General features: G+C 39.6%; 1 protein-coding gene across 17 annotated transcripts in view; it reads left to right on the top strand.

Annotated features, from left to right (window-relative positions):
- The first annotated feature begins 4,656 nt into the window (after positions 1 to 4,656).
- Positions 4,657 to 19,325, top strand: part of LOC149299796 (plasma membrane calcium-transporting ATPase 1-like) — a 33,123-nt gene continuing 18,454 nt past the window's right edge. For 5 of the 17 annotated variants that reach the window (XM_089486205.1, XM_089486203.1, XM_089486201.1 and 2 more), the window contains exons 1-10: positions 4,657 to 4,858; positions 10,639 to 10,836; positions 11,900 to 12,154; positions 12,246 to 12,371; positions 12,520 to 12,660; positions 15,335 to 15,373; positions 15,966 to 16,121; positions 17,581 to 17,795; positions 18,123 to 18,365; positions 18,521 to 18,762. In XM_089486205.1, coding sequence (XP_089342331.1) covers positions 4,660 to 4,858; positions 10,639 to 10,836; positions 11,900 to 12,154; positions 12,246 to 12,371; positions 12,520 to 12,660; positions 15,335 to 15,373; positions 15,966 to 16,121; positions 17,581 to 17,795; positions 18,123 to 18,365; positions 18,521 to 18,762 — 1,814 coding nt within the window. In that variant the 5' untranslated portion in view covers positions 4,657 to 4,659. The remainder of the gene's footprint in view (positions 4,859 to 10,638; positions 10,837 to 11,899; positions 12,155 to 12,245; positions 12,372 to 12,519; positions 12,661 to 15,334; positions 15,374 to 15,965; positions 16,122 to 17,580; positions 17,796 to 18,122; positions 18,366 to 18,520; positions 18,763 to 19,325) is intronic. The other 12 variants (XM_089486202.1, XM_089486200.1, XM_089486212.1 and 9 more) reach the window with 9 other exon arrangements.

Below are 19,325 nucleotides of genomic sequence, written 5' to 3'. Positions count from 1 at the left end.
AAACTATATATTGTTTTTTCAAGGAGAGATAGAGCTTTCGTTTGATACCATAGTTGGATGATTAGCTGAAAATTTAGAATGAGAAATTTAGTAAAAACTAGCGAAGATTAGAAAAATAAACTAATTTTTTTTTTTACATTTTCCCTCTGAATCCTCACAAAATTAGGTAAAGTGATGGAAAATCCCCTCCAAGTTTATTAATTCAGGTGTCCTGATTTCAGAAATACCTAATTTATATAGATTTTCCAGACTTTCCCAGCACCAGGGAGCATACTATTAGGTGTACAATTTTGTATAATTTTTATGCCTATGGCTTAACGGGTTTGGGGGTTGTGAACGGGGGCAGAAGGGTTATACTGGCTAGATGTTATGCTAGGGCAATGGGAAGTAAGGTTTTTTTAATAATTTTTTTTATTTTAATTTTTTTACATTTTTTTTATATATACCGTATTGGCTCGAATATAGGCCGCGCTTTTCCCCCCCACTTTAAGTCTTTAAAGTGGGGGTGCGGCCTATATTCGGGGTCTAGCGCCCGACGCCCAGGACATGCAGTCCCGGGCGCCGGGCAGGGTTAGGATACAGATCCCCCGCAGCGGTGCAGGGGACCTGCATCCTACTCCCCGATATGCTCAGACAGCCTCCCCTGCCAGCACTTTCCACGGGGGGGGGTGGCGGCACGGGAGGTTGTCTAAGCGCATCGTGCGGATGGTCCGCACGATGCGTTTTACCTCTGCCCCCCCCCCCCCCGACTTACTAGAGGAGACTCCCGGGGGGCTGGCGGGGGACATCTCCGCAATACGCGTACACAACTTCCGGTGCCGGCACATCAGCTGAGTGCCGGCACCGGAAGTTGTGTACGCGTATTGCGGAGATGTCCCCCGCCAGCCCCGCAAGACACCCGGGAGTCTCCTCTAGTAAGTCGGGGGGGCAGAGTGGCAGCATATCTCGGGGGGGGGGGAGGACAGTGGCAGCATAAAAAAAAACGTTTTCTTTAAAAAAAAAAAAAAAAAGCACCAAACTTTTAGGGTGCGGCCTATATACGGGGGCGGCCTATATCCGAGCCAATACGGTATTTTTACACAGAAATGGTTAGAGGTCCTCCTAGGGACCTCCTGAACATGCCAGTGATGTCACAATGACATCACAGCTCACATTATAATTTTTTTTGTATTTTATATATATATATATATATATATATTATTTTATTATTATTATTTTAATGATTTATTTAATATTTTTTACATTTACTTTTTTTTTTTCTGCTTTTCTCTTTCAGGACGGGAGGGGGAGTGAGAGAGATGGTTTCTCACTCCCCTCCCCGCGATCCCCCTGCACCGATCACACTGATCTCTATGCAGGTCTGTGAGATCGTAGCGTCTCTGTGCCTCATCGGAGGGCAGGATATCCCCGCAGGGGTTATCCTGTCCTCCGATGACCTTCCGGTTACGTCAGCAGTCAACCCGGAAGGGAATGCCCGATCGCGTGTTTGCAACTGCGCAATCGCACGATCGGGCACTTTCAACTGTAACAGCTTACCGGCTTTCATGCCGGAACCTGTTACGGGAGATCAGGCAGCAGATTCTGCTGCCAGTGGGGGGGGGTCCAGGCTGTCAAACGACAGCCTGGTCTCCCGTGCAGCGGCAGGGATGTGTCCCTGACGCTGCACGAAGGGCTGGACGTACCGGGACGTCCATAGGGGTTTCTTTGTGGGCGTTTTTTGGACGTCCCGGTACGTCTATAGGGGAACGAAGGGGTTAAAGGTCTCAAAGCAGCACATGATGCCGTGATCTAAAGAAATTCGAGAACAAATGAGAAACCGTCATTGACATCTATCAGCCTGTGTCAGTTAAGGTCAGTGTTTACAATTCCACAATAACAAAGAGATTGCACCTATGGGAGAATTGCAAGGCTGCTGACCAAAAAGAACAGTCAAGCCAAAAAAAACATCTTGATGACCCCAAGACTTTTTGGGTTGATAATCTGTGGACTGATGAGTCAAATGCAGTACTTTTTGGAAGAAATGGGTGCTGTTGCATCTGACAGCTAACCAGGTTTCTACAATAAGGAACTAATTCCAGCAGTCAAACATGGTGTGGGCTATGTGATGTTTGGGGTTGCTTTTCTGCTTCAGGACATGGGCAGCTCGTCCTAAATGATGGAACCATGAATTCTGCTCTCTACCAAAAAGTCCTGAAGGAGAATGCCATACGTTCGTGACCTGAAGCTCAAGCCCTGCAAGATTATGGAGCATGGCAATGATACAAAGCACACTAGAAAATACACCTGAATGTCAAAAAATAAACACAATTAAGATTTTGGAGTTGCCTGATCAATGTCCTGACTTAAATCCCATTAAGATGCTGTTGTATGACCTTTAAAGTATATTATAAAATAAGCGCATAACATGTACATTGTAGCTAACAAAACAAGGCTTCCTCCAAGAGTGAATAGAAGTTCAACTGACTGGTTTATTACTGCACTGCAGATGTGTTTGGAAGAAACTGGGTCAGTAGATTTGTAGATGTGGTTGGCTTCCAAAGGGCTGAAATGCAAAAACTCACCTTCCACATCTACAAGTGTTTATTAAGCTCCACTCGCTACTTATTTTCAGCAGGTTTTGAGCCTGGTTCCCCTTTTTTTAAGCAGTCTGGCGCAGGATACAGGTGAAAGATATTTTTCCCAGAAATCCAGTTTGAGAATCAAGTGTGCCCAACATAAAAATAAATATTTTGGACGTATGGAATTGAGAGAAAAGATGCCTATTTGCTGCAACTCCTACCAATAAAACACCACAAACCAATTTATGAAAATGACAGTCCAAAAAAGTCTGTACCATGAATTCTGCATCATAGCACACATGTAATACAATATGAATTCTGCATTAAACGTTCCAGTAATATTGTAAGCTTTTTCTGTCTTGCTTTAAAAGCTGATGCTTCTTTGTGGCTTTAAGCATAGATATACGTACTAAAACTACTTGTGCTTTTTGTTCTGTGTACAGTGTAGTTGGTTTTTGGTGATATTTTGGCTTCTTTTAAAAAGGAGGGTACAACGGATACACCTCTATACTCGGATATCTGTTAGAACTAGATTTTAATTTTCACATCAAAGGATTCTTCAGTGTGGGATAAAGCTTCCATATTAAGCCATTTGTGCAGTTTGTAACTAAACAGTTTAGTGTGTGTATGTATGTATGTATGTGTGTGTGTATATATATATATATATATATATATATATATATATATATATATATTAGTAAATTTATAAGCGGAATCGGTTCATTGGTATTCGTGTAACACTACTGTGCATGGGTTTGTAAGGCCTCAGATGAACTAATTAGATTAACCAAGAAGCTTTCCTTAGATAATCATTTAGGGAGCCGTTTCTCATGCTACAGCTCGGCTGCTGCTAATGTGCAGTTGAAGGTCAAATGCTTAGCAGAGAATAGCAGCAGCAACGGCTTAATCTCAGACAGGCAGTGGTTTAAAATTACTTAACCATTGGCTTTTAAAAGATCTGCTTGAACCCGAGCCCTTTTTGGATTCGGTATTGGCAACCCTGTGCATGCAGCAGTTTCGTATTGAAATGCTTTGTGTGGCTGGGTTAGAACGGATAGAAGTCGCATTGAAATGTTATACCATGGTTCTATGCGAGCCGTTACGTGGAATGAATTGGGAGCTCTCGTTTAGCAATCCTGCATTTTATAGTTCATTGCAGAGAGCTCAAGATCCCGGGGGACACTTGGTTGGGTTGTCTGTAGCTTATGTATGGGAACTAACGTGCGTTACGCAGAGGATAGTTTTTTAAATACCTCGAGGGCAGTTTTAATCCTGAACAGTTATGAGAATGTTTCAAGAAGAGCCGTTACATGTTTACCAGCTCTTTGTGGCGCATGCAAATCATATGTGAAGTATTCTATCTAGCGTACTCTCGGTGCATATTTGGTTTTTAATGAATGGCTTCTATTATCGAGCGTAGAATTGATTCTCAAGGCTGAATGTATTGGGTATGCGTTTCTAGTTTAAAAAAAAAAAAAAAAACTCTTACGTAAAAGTATGCAAATGTAGAATTGACAATCAATGTTCTATTAAGTTGTGGTTTTCATTTTCGTCTGTGCACCCTGAGCTGCAGATATTGGTAAGGGGACTAGAGATTAGGGGTCAAAATAAACAGCCACTGCTATGTTCAATGTCTACTATTATCAACCCTTGGTCGCTCAAGATACTAATTTTGGTGAGGGGCTATATATATATATATATATATATATATATATATATATATATATATATATATATATATATATATATATATATATATATATATATATATATAATATATAATATATAATTTTAGAGTTTTTTTGATCTGTCTAATTGTATTTATTTAAATTTTACAGACTATTCCAGCTGCATTTTCCTAAAAGAACAATGCTGAAGTACAACATGGAACAGTATTTAAGAAGTGTCTCCGGAAGCCCGCATTGAGCGAGTAATCTCTTAAAATGAACTTGATATAGAAATTGACTTGTCTCAGAAGGCTGATTTTTTTTTTTTTTTTTTTTTTTTTTTTTTTTGCTTTTGGGAGAACTTTTGGTTTACTCTCAACTGGAATTCTTGACGGCTCTATTTATTTCACCGTGTGAAAGAGATTGTGCTGAAGATGGCTAACAATTCAGTTGCATACAGTGGTGTAAAAAACTCAATAAACGAAGCAAATCATGGGGGTGATTTTGGAATCACAGTCGAGGAGCTTCGCGCACTTATGGAACTCCGATCAACTGATGCGCTACAAAAAATACAGGAATGCTATGGAGATGTTTATGGAATTTGTAGTAGGTTGAAAACTTCGCCACACGAAGGTAAGAAACTTTAAATGGTACTTTGCTCTTTGTTGCTCGTATAATCCGTATTTGTTTGTCTGTACAACAGATTTAAAGGCTGCCCGTTTGTTACTACAGATGTGGTTTTCTGCAGCTCATTTAGGAACGCATGTAGTAGAAATAAATTATCAGCATTTTCTGCATATAACCCTTTAGATTCAGAGTAATGGTTTCATTTAATTACAGCTAATGTAGGGTTGAAAGTTTAGAGGGACAGCGTTTTGAATCAAGTGTTACAGTGCTAACCAAAATCGGACAAAATAATCTATAAAGAGCAATTGGGAACATACTGGCAACGGTGTATAAAAAATGTAACACTTATAGTAGCAACATATATAGAAACTATTCTACACAATGTCAATGAGACCAGCTTGGTTGGGATTAAGCTGAATGCTCCTTTTTGGGGGGGGGGGGGGGTTGGTAGAATCCTCCGTGCGTTTGCTAGGTATAGATATAACCTCTCCAGTTATGCGCATATGATGACTGGAATGTACTTGAATTTTGAAGCCATTACACAGGTTCCCACTGTATGTAAAAGTATCACACTTGAAATAAAAGTACAGCTTATCCAGTGAATAGTAAACTAAATTTCCTTTTTAAAACTCTATATTTTGTTGCAAATGGAACAAGTTCTGTATTTATTAAGAAAATTTCAGCTAAACATGAGAACAGGTAACCCCCCCCCTTTTTCCTCAAATGCAACAAAATAAATGAAGAAACCATCAACACAAAGAAATAAGATCTCCTCTAATCTTTCTCCATGGATTGGACGGGGAGAACGATCCCAATCGTCCAATCAGATTTGCACCTTAGCACCAATTGCAAATGAAAAAAGTAACTGGCATTGTTTGTGCATCTTTCGTAAAGATGTTCATGTAATATAGTTTGAATGCCATGTTATAAACAAATTATTATTGTAAAAACATATTTCACACTCCATTTTGTTTGCTCCCCCCAAATGGCTTTTAAAAAAGAAAAGAAAAAACCCCAGAAAAAAATGCCCCCCCCCCCCCCACTCTTCCCATCTCTAGGAAGGGCTTTAAGGTTTAGCTTTTCCTAGTAGAATGATAAGTTTCTTAACTGGTTTTATTGGGTTTAAGCAACTGTTAATCGGGACAGCTCTGGCTTCCTTCACCACAGTCTTCCCATATGGTTAATTTCTGACGGTGCCAATGCTCTAAAACAAAGAGCTTCGGCTATTGGGGTATAAAATATATATTTAAAAAGGGGTGCTTACAGAAGCTTGGGGTGTTCTGTTTAATGCGTAGATAATTCATAATGATTTTCTACAAAGTTACCTAGAGATCTATATATTCATTCAACACTTTCACACCTTATCAGAGAAACAGATCAGAACTGACCCGTGTGTGTGTGTGTGTGTGTGTATAGGTTGTCGGGCTGGATATTTTAACAGTAAACATTTAGATTTGTCTTTTGACTATCAATTGCTTTCTGTTACTAGTTCAATGATTGTAACAAAAGCAAGACTAAACCAAGCCCACCATCTAGTGTACCAAAGGAGCTTCTGTTGGACATATGTTATTCTTTTGGTTCGACAGACTTCCCTGCTTTGACATCGCTACCTACGTCATGAGCATTTGCCATTGTATGGCGCTTTGCTCCCAGGGGCTTCTAAAAGATTTATGAGGTCAACCACTGTGACCAGCTGCTTTCTTCAGAGAGCGCCCACTTGCTAAATCCCACTCCATTTAAATATGGAACGTGTGTTTAAGGAGAAAAGTGGTGTTTTGCTTAGTAAATGTGCCATAAGACAGTCCTGCGATGGAAAGTGTATTTCGTCAGACTATGAATTTGATTGCTTATGCCACTCTTATCCTTTACCACTTAAGTAATTAGGACTTTGTAATTTCCCTAATCCTGGAAAGGTTTCATTTGTACGGCGATGAAAGGTGACAGCTGTCTGCGCATCCATCCAGAATTGTTGTAACACTTGAAAACCTCACCATTGTGCACAAGTCAAATTGCCAGGCGGTATTCCCCTTCTGGGTGGATTGCAGACCACCCCTGGAACGTAATTTTGAACAGCAGCAATGTACTCTTAGATAATTGTCTCAGTTAAAATTGGAACTTGTATTTTGTGTTCTTTTAAGAGTATGTTCAATGCTCCATATGACACAATTTAAACATTAAAGGGATTTAACGTTTAAACAATAAACCACTTACCTGGTGTAGAAGTTGCAGCGTTGATGCTGCATCTGCCCTTCTCTTCCTCCTCCTGCGTGGTGTGACTTTTCTTGCAGTTTTCCTGACCAATGATATCACAAACGTTTATGTATAGATGGGTCTACAGTATAGATAACTAGACTCCAATGTACATTTTCTTGTGATATAGAAGACAGTGCCCTTGAGCTTTAACGGTTTAGGGTTTTAGTTTCATTCACGATGAGTGAAAGGAGTATTTTTCTCCCTTAGATATGGATGGGGATTGGAGTAGCCGGGTCACTTTGGGTAATGACTGTTCACCTCTACCTTTCAATTATTGGCGGTGTGAAATAAAAAAAGATGTAGTACTAAGTGGGGGAACTTGCTGAGATATTTTTCTTTAGAGCTAATGCCAACTCTTCATGATACCCGCTGGTTGCGTACATTATTTTAACTGATAGAATTTTCCTTACACAAATGAAAGGGGACCCCCCCCCATGCATTTGTAAGGGAACCCAAGCAAAAATGTTAAGGGATCGCTCTATCACGTGGATTAAAGTGTTATGGCCGCAGATGTCCCTTGTAAGTTGATACAAATCCATATAGTGCAGTTTTCCCATTTTTCAGTGTTGCAGAATATGTCGCAATATTAAGCAATAAATAATTAGAATTTTTTCTATTGCAGAAAGGATTTTTGCTTTTTGTCAGAGCGACACCTTCATGCCTGTCTTCTAAAACTGTTAGAATGCATCTTGCTAAAAATCCTTTGACTGAGGCTCCGCTTTGTATAGATAGATTAATCTTGGCCACGCGTGCCGCCTGCGTTGTAAGCCACATGGTTGGTGAGTGCCTGACGTGTTCGTGTACGTTGCATAGATGTGGCTTTTTAGATAATGCCGCTTTGTTACTTGTCATTTACAAAGTGCTTTGTACAGTTTATCTCTAGCATTGCGTATCCTTGGCCGGTGCAGTAATACATTTCTAATGTTTCGTTATGAAATGTTATATTTAGCTGAGCCGGGAACGGCACCTTTGTTTTTCCCAATTAAATGATTTGTTCATCGTTTGAGAAAGTAGCGGGATACTGAGGGAGAGAACTTCAAGACGTTGCATTGATTAAGCAATGTTGGCGCTACGTCTTGGCTTCCGCATTCAGACTCGATAACAATTGAATTGATTGACAAACAAAAAGCACAAGCAATAGCAATCTTGGGTTTACTGTAAGACACACGTTTTAGCATCCGTCCATAAAACAGGGCTTCACATTAGGATGTGGCAGTGCATTATTTTACATAGACCTCTGGGATATATTCCGTGTTTGTGGGTTCTGTACACTCTTATGGCGTTTTCAATTTGACAAGTGTTGGTCAACCAGTCTTAGCAGGAGAAATCTAGAAAATTCTAGATGTGTCGACGCCGTTATGTGACCTGAAACATTAACTTTGTATAAGTATATTAGTACTACTTTGCTGCTTCACAAATCACGAAATTAGTGATATTTATAGCAGCAAAAAATAGTTTAATCATGTAAAACTAGAACCTGTTGTTTTTCGCTCACTGGGATTGTCAAAGTATTTTGTTTTGCTGTAGCTTTGTTTTAAGTGGTTCTGTTCTTCACACGAGATTCTAGTCTTTTGAGGTGACGGTAACTGGGCTGTGAATAAAAACTATACAATATGAAGGCTGAGTCTGCTCCGTGAAATGCAGTTATTTCACCATTCGTATGCGTTATTAGCTGTCTGTAATGACATAGTGTGGTCCTGAAATGAGATTTATTCTGCAGCCATCCCCCATTTTAGTGAACTTTTATAAAAAGAATTAAGGAATCTGGTTATGTGCTTTTAAAACGCTGCAAAAGATTTTTCACTAAACCTAATTGTTACCGCTGGTGCCTGCTCGTTTTGGTTTTACGTCAGAAGGCTGTAGATGTGACTTCAGATACCCAGGAAAATAATCACGTGGGCTGCTAAATGTTTGCCTGGCTTTTGAAGTTTGAAAATATCAAAATAAAAGCAGCTTTATGGGCAGGCTTTGTCAAACCCCAGGTTCCCATGGCAACCAAAAATCCCTTAGTGGCGCCTAGGGTTTTAGGAGCGCGATCACCAGCTTGGTTGAAACCACTGTTGTAACAGAGGCCTCGAGTGTCGGCGCCACCAAATCCATGCCAAGCCAAAGCAAGGCTCACTCGGTCCCCACACGCTGGCTGGCCTCAGCACGGGGATATGATGTCATTTTCCTGAGGACTGAGAGGTTGCGGGGACCCTGCTTTATAGGTGAAGGATTCTTTCATCCCTAGTTTCATGTTCAATCTATTTGCATGAAAGCCAATGTGCTTTACTGCATGGATTGGCAGCTTTGGTTCCATTTGGTCTTGAGTGTTATTTATTGTAGTGCACTTCATGCCCATGCACTCTAGCGCTCAAATTGGGAATTGCATACATTCGGCTGCATCGTGTTGATTCCGTAGAACTTTGACCTGTATCATTTATATAGTGAAAGCGGAAGCTTTTACATCAGGGCTCGACAAACCTCAGGTACCGGGTCGCCATGGCGACTTAAAACCACTTCTGTCGCCCAGGGTTTCGCAGAATTGCTATCGTGAGTCTGGCACCCTATGCTTTCCTGTGGGAGCGTGGTGTAGCGAGTGCCGCGAGGCTCCCAGCAGGGCCACGTAATGCTCCCCTTACCTCGCCCCGGCAGGAAACATAACGTGCCGGGATCATAATGGCAGAAGATGAGTAGCGGCACGGCTGGTCTCTATGATATGAGGGAGGGGAACTAGTGTATGTGAGTGTTTATTATAGTGTCAGCAGTTTGTGTATGTATAGTGCTGGTGTCAGTGTGTGTGTGTGTGTGTGTGTGTGTGTGTGTGTGTGTTCTATAGCATCAGTATGTATGTGTGCTATGTCTATAGCCGTAGAGTCTCTGTGTGTGTGTAAATGTATAGTGCTGGAGTCTTACTGTATTGTAGTGCCAGATTCAGTGTGTATGTGTCCATAGTGTTAGTGTGTAACTCTATATTTATAGTGTTAGTCAGTGTGTGTGTGTGTGTGTGGTGCTAGCATGTATGGTGTTTTGTTATAGTATGGTATTAGCATGTGTGTTTGTCAGCATATAGTTTCAGTGTGTGTATAAATGTACGGTGTTGGTGTGTGTGCGCCAGCTATTATGTTAGTGCGCATAAGAGGTTAGCGTGAGTCTGTTACTGTATGGTGTTAGCATGTGTGTAAATGTCTGTTAATGTAAGATAAGGCTCTACAAACCCCCAGATATCCAGGGAAATAAAATATGATTGTGGAAGAACAAAAGCTGGCTTCTGGGTCACAACTGATATGTGACCCATGTCATCTCCATAAAGAGGAGAGAGAGAAAAACCCCGGATCTTCTCTCCTTTTAAATGCAAGTTTCTAAAGCTGCTTGTTAAGTTCTGGTTTCAACAGTGTAATAACCTTCTCTTCCTAATATCATTGAAACAATATGCTGTATTTTGTATGCACTCAATATAGAGAATTTCTTAGAAGTCTTTCTTGCAATTTCTTGTAGTATTTCATGACCACTATCTATTAACTTACGAAAGTACTTTCTTTATATCACAGGTCTAAGTGGAAATCCTGCAGATCTTGATAGGAGGCAAGAAGTATTCGGGAAGAATCTTATACCTCCTAAAAAGCCAAAAACATTTCTTCAATTAGTATGGGAAGCACTACAAGATGTAACATTAATTATATTAGAAGTAGCAGCCATAATATCTTTAGGCCTTTCTTTTTATCCATCTCCAAGTGGTGAAAATGAATGTAAGTATTGCCTGTTCTTCATTCATTAAATCTGTGTGCTTTTATATTATTTATTATTATTATTCAGATGTGCACTTTTTTATTGAATTGTATGGGTATTGGGGATTGAATGTGACTATTAAAAAAGCAATGCAGTTTAGGAAAATGTTGGTCAACAAAGGCTTTTCACGCTTTCAGCCATTAACTGTCAGAAACAAAATGCAGTATGAGGGAGGCATATGTGCATCATTCCTAACATCATCGCGATAACGCAAACTTAATGTGGACATTCAAATTAACAATGATGTAAACATAATACTTTCTAGAACAGGAGGAAGTGAGCCCTGCTCTTGCAAGCTTAAAACACATTCGAATATTTTTCTGGTACGATGCTGGGTTCTTCATGTGGAAAATGCATTATAGCGTGGCCGTGTTCAGTGAGCTACTTAAAGTCTCTCCGCTTTCCGAATAAAAGCCAACACTGTTTTTGTGTTTTCTAGCAGGGAAGTATATGCGTTTCCACACATTCTTGTATTGAACTATTATTCCAAGGCACACTCAAACGTTTCATATGTGCTGATGTGCGCCAAGTTGGTCAAAAGTTTTTCGCATGTCGGTTTTGGAGAGTCTCGCTTTTGCACAAAATAAAGAGCATTATGGGAGATGTAGTCCTGTAGCAGCTGGAGGGCCGCAGGTTGGACACCCCTGGCATAGAGGGATTCATCGGAATCTTGCTCTTTCCCTGACCTAAAGCACTTTGCATTGCAGGAGATGCGTTGCATTGAATGGATCTCCGGCTCAGCAGTGTGCATGCACTGATGCTCTCTACTAGCCAGATCCAGAGTGGGATCGTGTGGGATTTCTAGGGGGTCTAACAAGGCTTTCCTACTAGTTACTGTCCCCCCCCCCCCCTTGAGGGTAAACAATTCATATTAAGGTACTTACTAGGTATGCAATTATTAGGCTTTTAGCTGCGGTACACTTTACGTATTGCATGAAAGGTTGATGGCCTTTCAGAATGACTACGGTTTCGAAGGCACAAATGCTTTGTCATACGTGTTTTTGTTTTTCCTCTGCTTTTTAGTGTGTGGTGAAGTCTCTGGTGGTATTGAAGAGGAAGAAGGGGAAGCGGGATGGATTGAAGGAGCTGCTATCCTTTTGTCGGTTGTGTGTGTGGTGTTAGTGACGGCTTTCAATGACTGGAGTAAGGAGAAGCAGTTTAGAGGTTTGCAGAACCGTATTGAACAAGAACAGAAATTCACAGTTGCTCGTGGAGGCCAAGTTATTCAGATACCAGTGGCTGACATAGTTGTTGGGGACATTGCACAAATTAAATATGGTAAGTCTACAGTTTCTTTTGGTTTTGTTTTGTTTTTGTGTGCCCCATATCTAAATATATTTTATATATATTTTTTTATTTATTAAAACAGGTGACTTGCTGCCTGCTGATGGAGTGCTTATACAAGGAAATGATCTTAAAATTGACGAAAGCTCGTTAACTGGAGAATCTGATCATGTTAAGAAAACACTGGCGAAAGATCCTCTGCTGCTTTCAGGTCTGTAGTCCAATAAAAAATATATTTCCCAGTGTATTTATTGCAGCCTGGCTTTAGCTGGATTTATTTCTATTCACTCTAGAATGTAGAACAAATTTGACATCTTGCCTTACTGGACTTACTAAATGAATGTTTGTTTGATTTTTAGGCACTCATGTCATGGAGGGGTCTGGTAAAATGGTGGTCACTGCTATAGGTGTAAATTCCCAAACTGGAATAATATTCACTTTGCTCGGAGCTGGAGAAAATGAAGAAGAAAAAGAAAAAAAGGACAAAAAAAGTAAGTACGGTTATATACGTGTACAGGCTAAGCGGTAAGATAATGTGACACACAATCTTCCAAATTTCTTTAGAACATTAACATGAAAAATAAAATGTATTTACTTCTGAAGCATGTGATGTGCTCCTTAGCTCTGTATAAATTCTGTGACAACTCCATTGTCACAGATACCTGGCTGATTACATTCTGAACACTGGTCAGGTAGATGTAATGCTAGTGATATAGACAGTTCTTACTGTTGCAATAGTTACTTTAATACAGGTTTACACTACTGTGTGGAAGTAGAGTGTTCCTGGAAAACCTTTCTTAAACCGAAATGAAAAGCAGGGAATACCTGTATAGCTGTCGTAATATAAGATAAAACGGTTTTCTCCCTAAAATTTGACTTTGAGGAGTTCTAGAACATTTGATTTTTCTTCAAGTGCTTTAGCAGCAGGAGGAGACTACTCATTGTGAGATATATTCTGCTTGTATTTATCATTTATAGATTATATATTCATTATTTAATATATACCCTTTATTTGTGCATGCTGGTAGGTTGTGGGAGCCTTAGGAGGATTGTTAAGAAGAGGTTAGATCAGGACAGTCAAGTAGTCACGCAGGTTTTTCCACCATGTGCCACCCAGCTTTGCTTTGGAGATAAAGCGGCCAATAGTGTGGAGACAGGCCCTTCTCACACCATTACACTGATGGAAAAATGAAAAGCAAATACTACAGCTAGTTTTAACATTTAATAAAGTCAAAAATAATGTAGGTGGCAACTCCACTATACCTGTATCTCCTCCTGCTATATTGCATAGAATCGATTTTAGTATGTTTACAAGCTGTATTTGCAGTATCTTAGCGGTAGTTGTCACATTTGTTATCCTTTTTTTCCCCCCCATTGTTCGCTTAACACACCATTATGCCTAATGGATTCATTTTGATCACTATGTCCTTGAAGAACTAACAGCCAGCGTACAGTCATTCACAAATACCATTGATCTACGTATATGTGCCACAAGTTCTGATCGTGTTTCCCTAGAGGCTGTTTTTGGCAATTCAAAGGAATGTGTCGACTAGGTCAGTGCATGGGCTGTCGGACCAGCTAGGATGACGATATTGGCATGGGGAGACTTTAGTGTCTCTTGAATAACATTTCCAGGAGAAACACTTCACATAGACACACAATAAGTAAAGCCGTGTTTTAAGTAGCGCAGTTCATGACTATTATTTGAAAACTGGGCCCTGTAGCCCTTTATTTAATGAGAATTATCTGTGGCTAATAAGATCAGCTTCTGGGGCTGCTATGTAATATTTAAAAAATATAATTTTTTTGGAGGATTAACAATCTAAACAATGTGACTGGTGTTTCTAACTCCATTTGTCTTAGACATGTAGTGCATATGGCTCTCAACTACTCATTAGTAGCCAGAAAGCGATCGGCAGCTTACAAGCTGCCTGTTGGAGAATTCTGCGTTAAAACCTAACATTTTTTTGCCCAGATTTTCTTTAGGTTTATATCCTGTTCAATGAAGTAACCACTGTGGTTCATTTGGCCTGTCCCTTGTGTTAGGCTAAGCAGAAAAGTGGAGTACTCTCCTGATGGGCAGTAGGTTGATTGTGTTCAAGAAGCAAGATGGATGCTGAGTTGAACAAAAATGAAAAATCCCACATCAGAATATTGAGTATACCCCTCCTTCCGTATTTACATGCCCTGCGTTTAAGTATATTGTGAAAGAAATCACTTTTTGATTTTATGTAATTTTGTGAGAGCTTCAAAGAGAATGTGTTCTATATATCCTCACAACATTCAGGGGGCATTGTCGTTGTCCCTGCATATTCATGATTCTGAATGGGGAGAATCGCACGTAATACAAATGTCACCTGGGGGTTATGCTGAATGGCTTCTTAGTATTGGTAATGTGGACAAAGCAAGAAAGCTAATATTCCATCCCCTCCAAATGTCAGAGAGGCAGCGCTCTGCAAGCAGCAGGCTCAGCTACATGGATTGCCTGTTTTGGGAGCAATTTTCCCATGAAAGGTCTCCTGTCAACATCATGCAAGGAAGTTTGACATTTGATTTTAAGTCATACAGTGTGTCCCTTTGGCAGTGAAATGTTGCTATGGTGATAAGTGACTTAAATTGAGAGCACCGGATGACAGCTGCTTGCTCTGCATTAGATTCTTCAGTCTTCAGATCACATTAGGAATGACTAGTTATCTGCTAGAATATCTCCAATTTATCCACCACAAGCAACTGTGATACGTAGTAGTCTCATTGTGTACTTTATTTTTAACACTAAAATGTTGATTTGGGACAAACATTGCTGTAATCTAATCCGAACTGCCCTCGTGGCATTTTTGTTTCCCTTTTCTGCCTGGCAATCTCAAATGTGTATTTTTTTCTTTGTGTATCAAGGTATATGAATGTCTGGCCTTAGAGAAAGTAGTCCTTGATAATAAAGTGCCCTGGTGTTAATACTACATTAAACAGCCAATGTGCTGCTTGAAATATTCTAATGAACTCTTTAATGTTGCGATGTCCACAATCAAGTAACGCTTGTTGGCAGTAGAAATAGCTGAAATTAGCTATTTCTTGGGAAGGTTCCTTGGAAACATGGTATGGCAATGGTTAATTGTTGGCCTTCCATAACAAATTAATAGTTTTTACAGTGTATTTTTTTTTCTCTCCCTCCTTTAGGCAAAAAACAGGATGGTGCAATTGAAAATAGGAACAAAGGTATTACTAAATGTATAAAACTACCTCGTATTATAAATTCAAGCTGCCTACGAAAATATCTCCTAATGTCTTTTGATATGTTGAAAAGCAAATGTTTAGATTGGACATTAAGCACAAAATCGACAATTGTCTTTCTGTTGTGTTCATGGGCCTGTAATACCCATTACTACACCTGCATCTGATAGGGAAAGTGTAGCAGAACTCCAGTACCTGGTCTGATGGTATTTCACCTGCATCTGTGTGTGTTTAAATCTTCATTTGGGAATGTACAGCTTTAAATTGTTGGTGCTATATAAATAAAAGATGATTTTTAAGGAAAAGCAATGCTCAGTGGAACAGCAGTATAAGAAAAGCAAACGGCGTGGTCTGAGTAGTAATTCAGCAGCGAGCGGTTTTCTTAATACAGAAGCAGTGCTGGGAGACTACAGGCCATAGCAAAGATCACAGCAGTCCAGGTTATATAGCTCAACTTGTATGGCCCAACCTTTTTGGCTTAAATACCTTTTGTTAGAACAAAGTGCCTATTTTGAGGGCAGAAAAGCTGTTAATAAACACTGACTTAAGCTGTTTTTTTTTTTTTCCTCTAATACAGCTAAAGCTCAAGATGGTGCAGCCATGGAAATGCAGCCCTTGAAGAGTGAAGATGGCACTGATGGGGAAGACAAAAAAAAATCAAATTTGCCAAAGAAAGAAAAATCTGTTCTGCAAGGAAAGCTCACTAAGTTGGCTGTTCAGATTGGAAAAGCAGGTACGTGTTAACAGCTGGTGACGGGTTATTGCCACTGTGTATTAATTTATTGTTACTCTTGGGGTTCTGTCAGAAAGGTCTTGCAGTCATTTCAAGCCAATCGCTAGAAATTGTTTTGGTGCTGTGCACACACCACCACCTTACAAACAGGACCTTTTCTAAAACCTTTGTAAGGGTTGCAAAGATATATGGTTAGTTATAGAGTGTGAAAAGTTTCAGACACTTTTTGTGTGTTAAATGAAGCACTCTTCTCACCACACATCGATTCCAGCTTTCCGTTGGATAGACGTTTGTCAGACATTGAAACCACAGGTTCTTGATTCATGCTAGGTTGCTTGGTCCAAGAGCAGCTGTTTTTGAAAGGTTATATTGTTATGATTTAGTATTACAATGTGACTGAAATGCCCAATGAAATTTCAGAACCCATCAATAACCTTTTTCTCTGCTGTGACTACATTAAGTGATAAATCGTTTAATATCCAGGTCAGTGTGTTAGCAAATATTGATTAGGGGATGATGTTACCAACGACCTCACCTGAGCTGAAATATAAGCTACGGTCTTGGTCTCTTATCTTCCATCTTCTAGTGCTGAAAGAACAAGCAACACTATCTTGAGCCGAGAATTGTTCTCTTCTTTCGAGCTGCTACCATCCTAGTGCTACCTGTGTGTCTGATATTGTTTCACAGGTCACTGCATTAAAAATACAGCTGTAGAGGATGTCATAAAGTAGTATCTAAGAAAGGATACGCTTCAGTGGTGGAAAAAAGCTTGCCGTTTAGACGCATGTAGGCTTACCTTTTTTTCCCCTTTGAATTTTTAGCTCTTTTCTGAATTTTGGGAAGTGCTAATTGAAAAATAGGCTAACGTTTTGCAGCTCGTTTGCCCTTGTAAACCTTTTGTCTGCCGTCTTGATCCAGTCACTTTGCAGCAGAGAATAGCCTTTTTGTCTTCTAAATTATCCCTTGTTGAAACCTTTTGACATTAGTTTATTAAATTGTGCTAGAAAATGACGAATATATATCTGTGCTGACAGATCGTAGCTTAGTCCGTGGTATGCTGTGCTTTAATCTTTTCCAAGGATTCCTGCCATTTGTTTTTGAAAGCAAGCTCGTGCTAGGTTTACCTTGCTGTTAGCTGATCTTTTGTTCTGTTCTTGTTGTTTTTTTAATTTATTTGGGGCATCTAGAACTTGCGAGATGTGTGTATGTGAGAATGAACATTCATTCACACTCGTGTAGATGCAATTTTTATGAATGACATGCTTGACTTGCACAAGGATGTTTTGAGGTTAAATCCTGGTACAAAGCAATGATACGCAATTCGGTACTCCTGTCAAATGTTTATGTACTGCAACTTTTTTGAAGTATGTATGAGTTACTATAGACGGTGTGAATTCATATGCCAGGTTGGTACATACATTTCAAGATAATGCATTCATCAGTTTTTGTTCATTTTTAGGTTTGGTGATGTCTGCAATTACGGTCATAATCCTTGTACTGTACTTCGTGGTCAAGACTTTCTGGATTCAGAATCGACCCTGGCTTGCTGAATGTACACCAATTTACGTCCAATACTTTGTGAAGTTTTTCATCATTGGAGTTACAGTTTTGGTGGTAGCTGTACCAGAAGGTCTTCCGCTTGCCGTCACTATTTCTTTGGCATACTCTGTAAAGGTAGGCATTAATGTAGTCACTAATCACAGATTAGGCACTGATTTCACTTGTTAAAACAAAAAAGCACTAAATCTTTATGCCAGAATGACAGCTGCTGGCTGAATGACTAGCTCAGCGCAAGTCAATCTGGGGTGCCAGTACGAGTTAAGAATGGGAGAATTGGTGGTCCTGTGCGGTTTTTCTCATATAGATATACCATAAAATATAAATATAATACTTTGTTAATTTGAAACTAAATTAAAAATGTGTAATTTGCTGATTTGTGTAAAGGCTGTGGAAATGACTTCCCTGTCACTAATGCTCACCAAATATTTTCATTTTCTCCAGAAAATGATGAAGGATAACAATTTGGTCCGGCATTTGGATGCTTGTGAAACCATGGGTAATGCCACTGCAATCTGTTCAGATAAAACTGGGACGTTGACTATGAACAGAATGACTGTCGTCCAGGCTTTCCTAAATGATAAGCATTATCGAAAAATTCCCGAAGCGGAGTCTTTACCAGAGAATGTTTTGGACCTCCTTGTGACGGGGATTTCTGTGAACTGTGCTTATACATCAAAAATTTTGGTAAGCTTGGTATACGCATTTTCTAGCCCTTGCTTTATGACATGTGTTTTTCATGAATCTAGTTTAATAATCTCTCGAGTGACAGATTATGTTTTTGGAAGTTGCATAAATGAAGTTCTTTTCATGGTATTTGACTTTCCTTTTGTGACTTTCAGCCTCCTGAAAAGGAAGGTGGCCTACCACGTCATGTTGGTAACAAAACTGAATGTGCCTTGCTGGGATTTCTTTTGGATCTAAAACGAGACTACCAAGACGTAAGAAATGAGATCCCCGAAGAAACCTTCTTCAAAGTGTACACCTTTAATTCTGTAAGAAAATCTATGAGCACCGTGTTGAAGAAGCCTGATGGCAGTTATCGAATGTTCAGTAAGGGTGCCTCTGAAATTGTCCTTAAAAAGTAAGTAACAAAACGGTTTTGGTTTTTTTTCCCCCACTTTGATTTTCTCTCCAATGCATAGTTGAATTTATATATTTTAAGAAGGAATCTTAAGTACTATATTCCAGTTCACTGCTAAACCTTTGTTAGTGGAAGTAAAGCAAATTTAAATACGGTAATTACATTATGATTGGTCACAGCCATCATTTTTTTTGCGTTTATGACGACTTCTTCCTGTAAGCCTACCAATAAACAAGTTGGCAAGTAACGTTTGTCTCAAGGAAACATTGGCTTAATTTATCTTTGTGTGTTCTTCACCTGTGCAATATGATGGGCCTTTTGTTCTTTCATTTTCTTTCCAACCAGTACGGAGGTTTGTAAGGCTGCTAATAAGCATATACCCGGTGGTATATTTACGTTGCGTTCATTTACATCATTAACATTAATACTCGACATTGGTGAAAGAAGCAGAAGTCAAATGTAATCTCAATCTGTACGTTTGCGTGACACAAGCATGTGAGAATTTGTTTTTTAAACGGAATTTGTGTGGCTAGAACACCACTTCTCTCTTGGTTTTTTGTTTT

Source organism: Sceloporus occidentalis, unplaced genomic scaffold (assembly GCF_023333645.1).
Source record: "Sceloporus occidentalis isolate IW3139 unplaced genomic scaffold, rSceOcc1.0.p SCAF_28, whole genome shotgun sequence".
NCBI lineage: Eukaryota > Metazoa > Chordata > Lepidosauria > Squamata > Phrynosomatidae > Sceloporus > Sceloporus occidentalis.
Note: the sequence above shows the minus strand (reverse complement) of the source record. Positions and strands in the feature narration are given on the sequence as shown.